Source organism: Ursus maritimus, unplaced genomic scaffold (assembly GCF_017311325.1).
Source record: "Ursus maritimus isolate PB19 unplaced genomic scaffold, ASM1731132v1 scaffold_11, whole genome shotgun sequence".
In the NCBI taxonomy this organism is placed as follows: Eukaryota; Metazoa; Chordata; class Mammalia; order Carnivora; family Ursidae; genus Ursus; species Ursus maritimus.
Window position 1 is genome coordinate 43,569,626 of NW_024423453.1, and position 13,473 is coordinate 43,583,098.

Sequence of the window (13,473 nt, forward strand, 5' to 3'; positions counted from 1 at the left end):
CTCCTTGTAGCACCCTTCTAGAAACACGTATGAAGCACTTTGTAGTTGGAGCTCTGCCCCAAGCCTCTCCTGACCGCCCTGACGAAGAGAGACATAGTTGCTGCATCCATGCCACATCAGTGTGCTGCTGTTCTTTCATGTGCCTTGACACGGAAGTTTGGAATTTGGGGGAAAGAAAACAGAACCAGGAAGACTTGCAGAGCTGTTTCATCTGGACCTCACAGTGTTAATGCTGAGTCTTGTCTGTTTAGTTGATGTAGTTGTTCATCTAGAAATTCATCAAATGTGTAAAAATATGAATTCTGTTTCTGAGAAAGAGCTGTGCTCTGTGGTTTGTCCTGATCTTCAGCCCTCCTTTTTCACCTGTTCAGTATGGAGGTCATGTGGTAATTGCACTTATCAACAGTAGAGATGGGTTCAAAAGAAAGCCATATTTTTTTTTAATCGCGTCTGTTGAAAAACTAGAAATTAAATGTGATTTAGAGGTAAAGAAGAAAAGGTGGATTGCATAGGCAAGGGTGTCCTGCCTCTTCTCACGCGGATACAACCTCTGTTTCGGGCAACATGGCAATAGCTTTCGTCGTTAAAATGCACGAATCTTTCGATCCAGGGATTCCAGTTGTCAGCGTTCTTGCTGTGATGGTGCTAATCCATGTGTAAAATGACCTGCCCGTGATTCTTCTCTACAATACCCTCTGTGAGAAATGCCAGTGAAGGGACTGGTGCAGACCTGGCCTGATTAAGACACAGTGCCAACCAAAGACACTGAGAGAGATTACTTGGCAAGTATATTTTATGGTTAAATATCTCAAGGTTGGGGGCACCTGGGTGGCTCAGTCGGTTGGGCATCAACCTCAACTCGGGTCATGATCCTGGGGTCCTGGGATCCAGCGCCACATCAGGCTCCTCTACTTCTCCCTCTGCCACTCCCCCTGCTTGTGCTCTCTCTCTCTCTCACTTTCTCTCTCTCAAATAAATAAATAAAAATCTAAAAAAATACAATAAAGAATGGATGAAAACATTTAAAAAAATCTCAATGTTTTTTAAAATCTCCATAATAACTGAAATTGTTTCCTTCAATGACTATCCAGCTGTCTGGGGCAGAACACCCCACGGGCCCAGACAGCTGACAGCTCATCAGCAGTTTACCCAAGGAGAGGAAAACATAGGTCGCATTTCCACATGGTTGGTATATTTTCCTTCCTCCTTTTTTCTTCTTTACTTTTCCTTTTATATAAGTCCTGTTAGTTTTTTTTTTTTAAAGATGAAATCTATTGATTGGCTTCCCTTGTATACAAATAAAATAGCATGTTAATGGTAATGTAACTATTTGTCTGATTTATTATTTGACACTGTAATACCTGCAAAGGATTGGAAATAAATTGTCTTTCAAAAGGGAACAGTCCAAGTAAATTATCAAATATCCGTGTGATGTAATGGCATAAAACTATAGATAAGAACAAAGTATTTCTATGTGCATTAGTCTGGAAAGTTTCCCAAAGTATAAGCACTGTGCAGCTATGGTACATGTAGGGTGATACAAAGAACAAATAATTAACATGCTTTTAACATATATATAATATAATATATATAATAACAATAAAACTAGTAATAACAGTTGGCTTTTGGAAAGGGATGGTGGCTGAGAACAGTGAAGGGAGACATTTTTTACTATATACTCTTTTATACCTTGTTAAATGGATCTTGTACCTTAATTCCAATGTGTGGAGTTTTTTCTACACCATCAACAAGAAAGTCTGCAACACCAGCCTAGAGTTCTACAATTCAACTCAATTCTGACACTCTGTACCCAGAGAGCATCAGATTCCACAGGTTAAGAGTTCTGTCCCACATGACTGCCTGCCCCTCCAACCCCCAGCCCCCTCCCCCTCAGATGCCAGTTGCAAACCCAGGTTATTTATCGCCTGTGCTTCTGATTGGAGGTTCCCACGGTCCCCTCCTTGGGTTCCATTAATTGGCCAGAGTGGCTTATGGAGCTCAGAGAAACATTTTACTTACTAGATTCCTTGTTTATTATAAAAAGATGCAATTCAGGAACAGCCCGAGGATTCAGAAAGAGATCCATAAGGCAGGGTATGGGAAAGGGTGCTGAGCTTCCACGCCCTATCCCTGTGGACTACTCTCCCCAAATCTGTGTTCACCAACCTGGAAGCTCTCCAAACCCCATTCACTTGGGTTTTTATGGAGGCTTCATTACCTAAGACATGACTGATGAAATCATCCCCCACTGGCAAAGAATTGAACCTCCAGCCCCTCTCCCCTCCCTGGGTTAGGACTGAAATTTCCAACCCTCCAATCACAGGGGTGGGTCTCCTAGCAACCAGCCCTCTTCCTAAAGTACAGTCACAATGTTAACATAACAAAAGACACCTGGGTTGCTCTTATCACTTAAGAGATTCCAAAAGTTTTAGGAGCTCTGTGCCAGAAGTGAATACCAAATATTTCTTTCTTATTACCACAGTGTCACACTTGTGAATCTAGTACTTTGAAACTACCAGCTGTTAGCTCTGGAACACAATATTAAGTTTGTGTTTGTGTTTTGCTTAACAGAGATCTTCACCCCTGGCTGGTGTTGAGTCCAGTTACACTGGACGTGGCAGCTTGTTCACTGCTTGATGAACAAGCAGTTTGGATATGGGACAATCAACATCTGGTAGCCTTGTGGAGATGACAAGCACAAGCTTTAAAGGTGTAACTGAGTTCTAAATCTAGTAATTAGATACAAGTAGTCACAGAGTGATCATACCCTCCACTCACCGGAATGAAGGCTCACTGTTGAGTCTAGTTTCAGCATCCACACTTGGCATATATGAATTTAAGCTTTAGTTAATAGATTATCCTACCAAGATTCATCCTGTAGACTGAATGAGCCAGTGAGCCCTGGGCTTGCTATCTTCCCCCCTCCCACCATCCCTTCCTTCCTCCATGCCTTCTTTTTTAATGTTCTTGCTGAATATTACCATAGGAAGGATACCAAGAAAGAAAGAAAAGAGTTCTCTTGATAGGGCTCAATCTATTTAATTGTAAATGTTTGAATATATGAGCTGTTCCAATTTAATGCAGTCCCACACACACATACACAAGAGAATTTTCCATTTAAAAAATTTTTGTTTTGTTTTGGACTGAAAAAATGATGTAATATTTAAAATAAAATTTTAAGCTATTTGCAATAGTTATACTCATTTTAAAGCCATTTTAACTATATATAAAATAATTTATATAATTTCATCATACAACAGGGTCCTTGTTCGTATATGTACTAAATTGTCATTATAAACACATATGCAGTCTTTTATATTCTATTTTTAACTTGCTCTTTTATCAGCCAAGAAATATTCATCCAGACCCCATTGAGAAAGGAGAAATACCAAGATGTATAAAATATTGTTCCTGTCTTCATAAAGCTCTTATTTCAGTTGGGGAAATACATACTTTCATCTACAAAGGTGAGACCTTCAATAACAGTTGTTTAAGGCAAGGAAACGGTGTAGAAAAGAAAGTAACGAAGTTACCCTGGGTATGTGTAGGATGGTAGGGATCACAGTGGATTTTCCCCACAGGGAACCCATGAGCACCACAGGTTGATTAATTTTAAGAGTGAAATGGCTCTATGTACAAAAATACAAGAGAACGTTAATCAGTCTCAGAAAGGGATTGGTTTTATTCTTTTTCAAACCAACAGATTTTTTTTTTAATTATTTGACAGAGAGACAGCAAGAGAGGGAACACAAGCAGGGGGAGTGGGAGAGGGAGAAGCAGGCTTCCTGCTCGATGAATCCCAGGGTCCTGGGATCATGACCTGAGCAGAAGGAGACGCTTAACGACTGAGCAGCCCAGCTCCCCCCGCCCAACATCTTTTCTTATTTTGCACGATTATTGCAATTCTACCAAGAATTGTAATTTTGTTTTAAAAGCTTAAAAAGAACCCTAAAGCTTATCTCAAAAATTAAGTGGTCAAGAATATCCAAGGGAAAAAAAAATCTGAAAGGAGGAGCTATTAGAAGGTGTGGTTGAAATGTTGCTTTTCTACTCAGTGTTCAATCTCGGTTTAAGCCAAGCAGCTAAGACATTCCTCAAAACTGTGATTGAATCAAGGATGTGTCATCCAGGACGAGCAAGTCGATCTGATCAGACCCACAGAAAAGACGTATCTCTAATTAGGGGAGAAGTTTTCTCTATATCTCTCCTATAGATGAATGAGTAAGCATTTTGTTCTGTTGTGCAGTTTTTTTTGAATTGTGGTAAAATACACATAAAATTTACCATCTCATCCATTTTTAAATGTACAGCTCAGTAGTGCTAAGCCCACTTAGAGTACAGTGCGGCCAATCTCCAGAACTCCTTTCATCTTGAAAAACTGAATTTCTGTCCCTGTTAAACAACTCCCGGTCCATGTCTTAGAGTTCCCTGGCAATGATAAAAAGGTCTCCAGTTTTGTTTATGAAATTTCTTTTGTTTATCTATAGTGCTGATGGGATCTGACAAAGCAATCCATGATGTCTTTCCCTTCTTACACGCGCACCGCAGCGAGGTTCGTCCTCAGAGTGAAGCCTCCTGAGTCACTATCTCAAGGCCTGTGTTCCACGACCTGTTGGCTTTCCTGACATTCTTTTTTTTTTTTTTTAAGAGAGACAATGCAAGTGGAGGGGGGTGAGGGGGCGGCAGAGGGAGAGCCAGAGGGAGAGGGAGAGAGAATTTTAAGCAGGCTCCACGCTCAGTGCGGAACCCAGTGCAGAGTTCCTCAAGACCCTGACATCATGACCTGAGCCGAAATCAAGAGTCCAATCCTTAACTGACTGAGCCACCTCGGTGCCCCGCCTGACATTCTAATACCAGATACAAAGCCTTTAACGAACTCCTTAAATATTATGATTTTTTTCATTTTATAGATTTAATGAGGTCCACCGTCTTGATAACAAGGATATTGACTACAAGAATGTTTGCTGTATTGTTACTTACAATAGTAAACATTTATAAGGAAACAAATTGCCCAAAATAGGTTAAATTGTAGTTGCAGCATCAAAGATTATCAGAAAAAGCATAATAGCATGGAAATATGCTCATTATATATTGAGTGAAAAACTCTGGTAACCAAATATATATAGAAAGTCTGGAACAAGATATATATAGAAATAAAACATATGTATACATGCATGTATTCAATCGTTTTTTTATTCTTTAAAATAGAAAATGAGATCAAACTGCATATTTAGTTACCCAAGTTTTCCACTCAACAATATATATATTGTTATGTGTGTGTGTGTGTGTATATATATATATATATATATGTAGTGTGTGTATATATATAGTTATGTGTGTATATATATGTATATGTTATGTATGTGTATATATGTGTGTATATATGTGTATATATATATGTTATGTATGTATATATGTGTGTATATATGTTGTTATGTGTGTGTATATGTGTGTATATATGTATATATATGTTATGTGTGTATATATATATTGTTATCTGTGTGTATATATATATGTATATATATGTGTTGTTATGTGTGTGTATATGTGTATATATATATGTGTATATATATGGAAAATGATATATATAGAAATACAACACATATGTATACACAGGCGGCATGGGAGAGAGACAGAGACATAGAGAAAAACAGAGAGATAGAGGAAACTGTATCTCTATTTTCTTCACTCAGTTTAATTCCAACTACAGGAAAAAATGCACTGGGAACTAAAAGGTGGAAGAGTACAAAATATGTTAGCTATGATTATTTTGGAGAAATGGGAATGTGGGTTATTTTTGCTACTTGCACTTTCTAATTATTTGATAATTTTGTAATTATATTACCTTTGTAATTTGTGTAGGATTTCAAGTAAAAGAAAAGTTTATATCCAAATTTTCAATCATTTTTGAAAATTTTTCAGTCATTTCTAGTAAAAGGTGTATCAGCATAATATGATTATTTCATCTTTTTAAAAAAAGTTCTGATGTAGTTAGCATACAGTGTTATGTTAATTTCAGGTGTACAATATAGTGATTCAGCAATTTTATACAATACTCAGTGCTCACCATGATAAGTGTACTCTTAATCCCCTTCACCTATTTCACCCAACCCCTCACCCCCACTCTAGTAACCCTCTGTTTGTTCTCTATAGTTAAGAGTCTGGTTTTTTGTTTTTGTTTTTTTTTCTTTGTTTTGTTTCTTAAGTTCTACCTATGAGTGAAATCATATGGTATATGTCTTTCTCTGGCTTATTTCACTTAGCATTATACTCTCTAGGTCCATCCATGTTGCTGCAAATGGCAATGATTATTTCATCGTTAGCCCACAAATAAAACTCGTACCGCATTTTCCGAAGTTATGAAATGAAATTTGGCAGAATCAGAAAATAACATCACCCCGGGGCGCCTGGGTGGCACAGCGGTTAAGCGTCTGCCTTCGGCTCAGGGCGTGATCCCGGCGTTATGGGATCGAGCCCCACATCAGGCTCCTCCGCTATGAGCCTGCTTCTTCCTCTCCCACTCCCCCTGCTTGAGTTCCCTCTCTCGCTGGCTGTCTCTATCTCTGTCAAATAAATAAATAAAATCTTTAAAAAAAAAAAAAAAAAGAAAATAACATCACCCCAAAAAATAAATCTTGAATGATTAACTTTAATTCAGCATAACATGAAGTATGCTACTAAAAAGCAGACATTAAGTACATCTCCTCAAGTAATTCTTAAAACAACATCCTAAATTTAATACCAATAATTTAGTTAACATTATACAATTACATGTAACATGTTTCAAAATAATCGAATCACATGAAATTTTAAAACAAAAAGAATTCAGGGAAGTCTCCAGTTAAGCATTTACATAGCATTAATTATTCTGCCAGCCAATGTACCTAGGAAGCAGGGCAATTGATAAGACCTTTGCTTCATGTAGCATGGAAGCATATGGGTCTAAGTACCTGTTAATACAGCACTACTGTAATTAGAGCCAAAATGACATCAGGAAAATGTGTTTTCTGTACTAGTTTATTCTCAGGAACTACTTTGACTAACATGCAATTTCTCCCATTTGTTGAAATTCCTTTTTTCCATTGTATCTTTGCCTGTGACTCAGGGCTTGAGAAACTTCAGTCCTCCCCCACCCATGAAGTCCTAGTGCAGGTGCCCAAAGAGCCTTGATCTGGTGGAGTAATGGAGAAGGCATTGGAAGAATAAGGGACATCTGAGAGGATCACAATGAACCAAGTTGATAATGACCATGGTTACAAAAGTTAGTGTGAAAAGTTTTATGGGATTCTCAAAATTGTGGAATGGTAGGTAGATTACTAGAAAACTGGACACCTGATCTCTAACTCCAGATTCTTATGGTTAGTGGTATGGGCTTGGGTGAGTCAAAGTAGTCTTGTTCAACTTAGAAATAGGGTTTAGGCCACTTTTATTAAAGTATTAAAACCCCTCCAGATGCAGTTTTATCACTCGGGTAATACAACTGTGGACACTTAACTATTATCAGCTACTGCTTTGGCAACAGTGAAAAATATCAGTTTTAATACTATTAAAACAATAAATCAACCAGTGACATTTTCAAAACATGATGCAATACAAACGACTGAAAAATCGTTATCCCTGAACAGGCCTTATCTTCTTAAAGAAAACTGTCTCTTCCTTCTGATCTAAAATGCCATATAGTTTCTTTCTTTATGTAATAGTATCTTCTTGGTTGTTATGGAAAATACATTGTGTATAAAATTTTATTTTTTGTACTGATATGTAAATTTCTAGGGAAATTGTTTTCAGTAATGTTTTAAAATATTAATTAAATTCTTATCTTTACTTTGAAGTGTCTGGCATTCAAGTGATGAATACAACTTACAAAACTAGTTTAATCTGAAAAATCTATAGGCTTTTAGTGTCCTTAATTTGAATCTGAATTCCCTCTTATTATAAATTAATGAAAACTGGATGAGCAAATGTATATATTGATATCTGATATTTTTAAGGATATATGGGGAACTCCTACCCCTTAAACAGATAAATACATTCAAGAGCATATTACCAGGCTGGATTCACCCCTTCAGATCTCAGAAAGTACATAGTGCTTTACTTTCACCCAGCTTCCAAAACTCAGCTTTATTTCTGTTGCAGGAGAAGAGAGGATTTCATTCAACTAGATAACTGACCAGCACGGGTTGCTGTAAACAGGAGTAATACATTATCATAGAAGGACAAACTTCCCCATTTGAGGGAAATGACCTGTTGGGTCTTTGCAAACACCTCAATTTCTCTTTTCATCCTACTTCACAAGCAGTGCTAAGAAGTTAGTATTTAGATTTCTTCCTAGGAACTCCCTAATACAGATCACCTCCGTATTCCCCTTTGAGTGTTAGACTGGCCAAGAAATAACCATTATCAAATAACCATTATCAACCCCGCCTATGCTAACCTTCTTCTCACACACATGAAGTGGAGAATTGCAGGGCTCTTAACAGTCAATAAATGAAAACAATGCCACGTGCTTTATATCAATTACTAATTTCATTCAGTACTCACAACAGCTAAGAAGTGATAATGGCAAACCACTAAATATGATAATGAAGAAGGAAATAATTGGGAAGTTTAAGTCAATATTTAATGTGAAATTTAGGACACATACATTTATGATCTCATATCCCTGATCTTTTTTCCTTTTACTTCCCTGGAATTTGCAAATACCTTTTTAGCTCTGAATAGCTAATTCAATACCATAAACAACGATTCATTCTGGTAGGCACTAAATACATATTTGGTGAAAAACAGAGGAGCTAAATCCCATGTTGATAATACACATTGATTTCATGAAGTATGTCCTAGTTCCTGGCAGTATAAAAAGTCTTCTAGTTTTATTTATAATTTTAAAACAGATTTTAAAACAAATTTAAAACTTTCTAAGAGGACTGATGTGATCTTAGAAACTGATCCACAACGTCTTTCTTACCTTGCACACGCACCACAGCGAGGTTAATTGTCCCAGCGAAACCTCCTGAGTGACTCTCTCAAAGCCTATGTTCCACGGCCTGCTGGCTTTCCTGACATTCTAATACTAGATAGAAGGCATTTGACTAAATCTTTAAATATTACGGAATCTTCTTTCATTGTATAGATCTAATAAAGTTCACCACCTCTAATAACAAACAGATATTTCTTAAAGGAAAGACACTCTCCGGATAACAACACATGACTTTAGGATCTGAGAGGTAAAATGTGTTTGTAAAGCGGATATAATACAGAGCACAAAAATGAGCATATTGATTCTAGAGGGGAAAAGACTTAATTCTAATCCCGACTCAGTCACATGCTAAATGTATGGCAAGTTATTTCTCCAAGCGTCAGTATTTTTTTATCTGCAAAATAACACCTACACTGAATAGTTTTAAAGGTAAGAATTAACATTTGTAAAGGTCCAGCAGAGAGCATACATTAGGTGCTTAATAAATAGTAATTATTTATTCTCATCCATCATTGCATTGCTTCACTGACGAAAGCAGTATTTCAGCTCTGAGAGCACACACTTAGTCTGTGATAAACTAGCTGACCAGTTCAAGTATGAGTCCAATTAATACAAAGATATGCAGTGATCAAATAAATAAAGGTTCTTTGGGCGTTTTCTACAAATTGCCTTCCTATACAGCTATCTACTAAATATAAGTAAGACTCCGGAATAAGCTGAGAGACCACAAATTGCCTTTATCACCTTTATGGCTTTAGTCTGGAAAAAATTATTAACAGTGATAATGACCTTGAGCTCTCGTGGAATTTTCATAATTATTGCGTGAGTCTATCACTACCAAGAAATGGATTATTTTTTTGGTACCACTGAAATAATAAAGTGACACAGAATTTAGAAGACAAATTTCAGAGGTCTACTCATTATAAAGTGCCTATGATTGTCACATTAAGTCTGGGACAGCTAAAACTCATATTAAAACATAAGGCAAACTTTTAAAATAAAATGCCTCGATGATTCGAGTTCTACTGCACTACTGCCTCACCTCACGGAGCTCTAACTTGCACGGCACAGGTGCAACGGCTCCAGCTATAGGTCAGTTTTAGAAAAAAACAAACAAAACAAACAAACAAACAAATATATATATGCATAGCCCCAGTGACGATTCCTCTTAAAACCTGAATCCAGGTGCACAATCATTCAGCGATTCAATTATTTCTGTGATTATAGTTCCTAGATGGTTTCCTTTTCATGCTGGGGAATAGACACACTTAGATACCACGCACGGCTTAGAGAAAGCGACCATGGATCATCTGATGGTAAGGACTGTCAGGACATGATAAAGGGCCATTCGAAGAGCAATCTGATGATTAGCTTCTCATCTGAGGCAGTTTACCTACAGTCCAAAAAATGCTTTCAATCATTTCACTGATTAAACTCCAAAGCATCTTTTCCATTGTCAGTGGAAATGGCTGGCATTAATTAAAATAGACTTTTCTAACTATAACTAATTGAATAAATAGTGGCTAAAATGGTGAATTGATAAAGAACTAAATAATGTAAAAATGAGAATTATCAAAACACTTTTGAGAACACAGTTCTGCTTGGAGGGCTCCAGGGAGGAAGTGCCTCGTTTTCGAGAAAGGAATGACGCTTCTTTTGTTTTCGTTCAATTCTTTCCTGCCTTTCTTTCTTTTCCTAAAGAGAAAATAGAAAACTGTAAGTTTATATACATATATGAACATTTATTTTCAAATCAAGTTGCTTGCTAAAGAACAAAGTAATCTATTATAAGACATTTAAACGTTGCTTCCTATTTAGCTGGTTATAAAGGAATAGCTAGAGAACATTGCACATTTATAAGCACACTACCAACAGGTATTATGCACCACTTAATCACTTATATTTTAATATCAAAAGTGATAATATAAACAAAGCTATGAAAAATGGGAAAAAAGACCTATAATTCCATAACTCAAAGAGAATAATTACGAGAATTTAATGACAACTTGCTGAAAACAGATTCTCAGAACTAAATTTACTGGGCACAGAGGTTGAATATGCCATGACAGCAGGGATACTTCAAAATTTTTATAAATAGTTGAAAATTAGGTCGCATGTTTCTTTGCTTGAGAGCATTTTTATTTCTTTAGCCCTTTTGTGAATTCTTATGCTCAATTACCTAGCTCATCTAACTATACGGGTATCAATGCTTTCAATGTTTAGCAATTTATATATTTTCATATGATAAAATCTTTGCAGTGAACATTTTATCTACATTACTTTTAGTCCTTTTTGGCAAAGAAAAATTCAGAAATATTTCAGCCAAGACAACTGTTTAAAGAGTAATGTAACCAAAACCTGTGTGTAACCAAAACCACCATCTGCCGTATGGGAAAAAGAAAAACCATAACCAATACTTTCGAAGGTCTCTGTGTTCATTCCTTCATCACACTGCTTCCTCCCCACCCCACTGAGGTAACCATTACTCTGTCTGATGCTTCTCATTCCAGGGCATCTCTTAATATTTGTATTCTAAATGTATTAATCCCAAAACAAGTAATTTTGTTTTGCATATTTTTACAATTAAGAGTATAACATGCTATGTATTTTTTGTGACTTCCGTTTTTATTCATCTTAATATTTCTAAGATCCACCTATGTGAGTTATAGCTCTAGTTCATAGATATGCCATAGAATATTCATAGAATTTCAACATGTCAACTTATCACCATTTGTTAACCTATTTTTGTTGTTATTGAAAACATGATGGGTTTTTTTTTCCCCCACATAAAGACAATACTATAAACATCCCTGTTGGACTCCTTGGACTTCCAAGTCAAGATCTGCTCTCCGATGTACATGCCTAGGAGTGAAATCACTGGTTTGTAGGGTATTAATATGTTCAACTTTGCTGGGAAATGATTTATTTTTCAAAGCAGCTGTAGGACTCCACCCTCCACGCAGCACCTACACTGACTTTTTATGTGAATGCTTTAATGATTTTAAATTCAATATCTGTTCATGTTTTCCTTTCTTATTTCTACAGCACTTCTCGGTTTAGAAAAGCGTCTTATCCCCGCGAGACTTGATAGTGTTTCATTTTCTTTCAGTTCTTCTATTGTTTGGCATTTTATATTTAATGCTTAAGTGCTTTTGGAGTTTCTATTGCTGTTGCTTTGACGTGATTTCATGCCCAAATGTCACACAAATAACTCAAGTTATAATTTCCTTGCATCTATTAATTTGTGTTACTTTATTATATAGCACATCGTTACTTGGAACAGGTTCTGAGAGGTCCTGGGGGGGTCTATTATTTCACTGGTATTCATTCAACTGTTAAGCACTGAGATCCTACTCTGGGTCAAGCAGTGTACATACTGGGGGCCACGCATAAAGTGATTCTAAATCCAAACACACAGATTCGGTCCCTCAGGGGATTTTCAAAATGGACAGTTAATAAACAATTAAATAAACAACAGACCATTTCAAATTGTGAGAATTTCTATGGAACATATAAAAAAGTTGTTGTGATTGTTAAAGAATAAAGGGCGTACTTATGTTCAAAGGAAAGTGGATTCAGGGAAAGTCACTTCAAAGTGAGACAAGACATATAAGAGAAGCCCCTTGTGAGAGGCACTGAGGAGGAGCATTTCAAGCAGAGCAAACAGCATGTGTGAGGGCTCAGACAGCGGGAGACACGGGGAGGTGAGAGGTAACCAGAGAGCCGGCGCCGCGAGAGCCAGCATGACTCAACCTGGGCAGAAGACAGGAGAGGGTACCAGAGGAGAATAAAAAGGTAGGTGAGTGAGGTGCTGTGAGGCCTGCAAGCCACGGTAACATCTGGAACACAGGTAAGAGAAGTCAACAAGTGCCACTGAGGAGGAAAGCGGAGAAATGCGAAACACCAGGGGAGCAGGGCACCCTGGGGAGAAGACAGTTGCCAGAAGGTGAAAGCGACCAGGTAGAACGTTTGCGAGGTCTGGGGAATGCAGCAGAAAACAACACACTGGATGGCTAGATCTGGCAAAACTAACTTTCCAGGCGTAGTTCCAGTAAAATGATGGCGAAAGAGACAAGCGTGTTGTTGAGGGTGTTGAGGGTAAAAAGGGTATAGAGAACCAAGAAGTGTAAATAAAACTTTTTTAGAAGTTTAGCTATTAAAAAAAGAGCTGTGAAATGTGGAACCATATCTGAGGCGAATGAGGAATTGAGAATTAAGAATTATACATCTTGGAAAGTGATGGGAATAATCCAGGAGAGAAAAATGCTGGTTCACAGGGGAGTAAAATGGTAAATTTATATTTTACTGCTTGATGGAAACAGTCCTATACTTCATCTTATTTTGAAAATATTATCTTCCATATTCTCACATTTTTATTATACCGGATGAATTTCAGAGCCATTTTGTTTCCCTGCACACCCTCCCTTCAAAGAAATGACTATTTGAGGATTACTATGAAATTTAACATTAATCCAGGAATGCTTGAAATGTCAGTA

General features: G+C 37.1%; 1 protein-coding gene across 1 annotated transcript in view; it reads right to left on the minus strand.

Moving 5' to 3' along the window:
• Positions 1-6,633: 6,633 nt before the first annotated feature.
• MAP9 (microtubule associated protein 9) overlaps positions 6,634-13,473 on the minus strand; it is a 30,340-nt gene continuing 23,500 nt past the window's right edge. Inside the window, exon 14 of the mRNA XM_040626384.1 lies at positions 6,634-10,672. Within this exon, the coding sequence (XP_040482318.1) occupies positions 10,550-10,672 (123 nt within the window). The 3' untranslated portion in view covers positions 6,634-10,549. The remainder of the gene's footprint in view (positions 10,673-13,473) is intronic.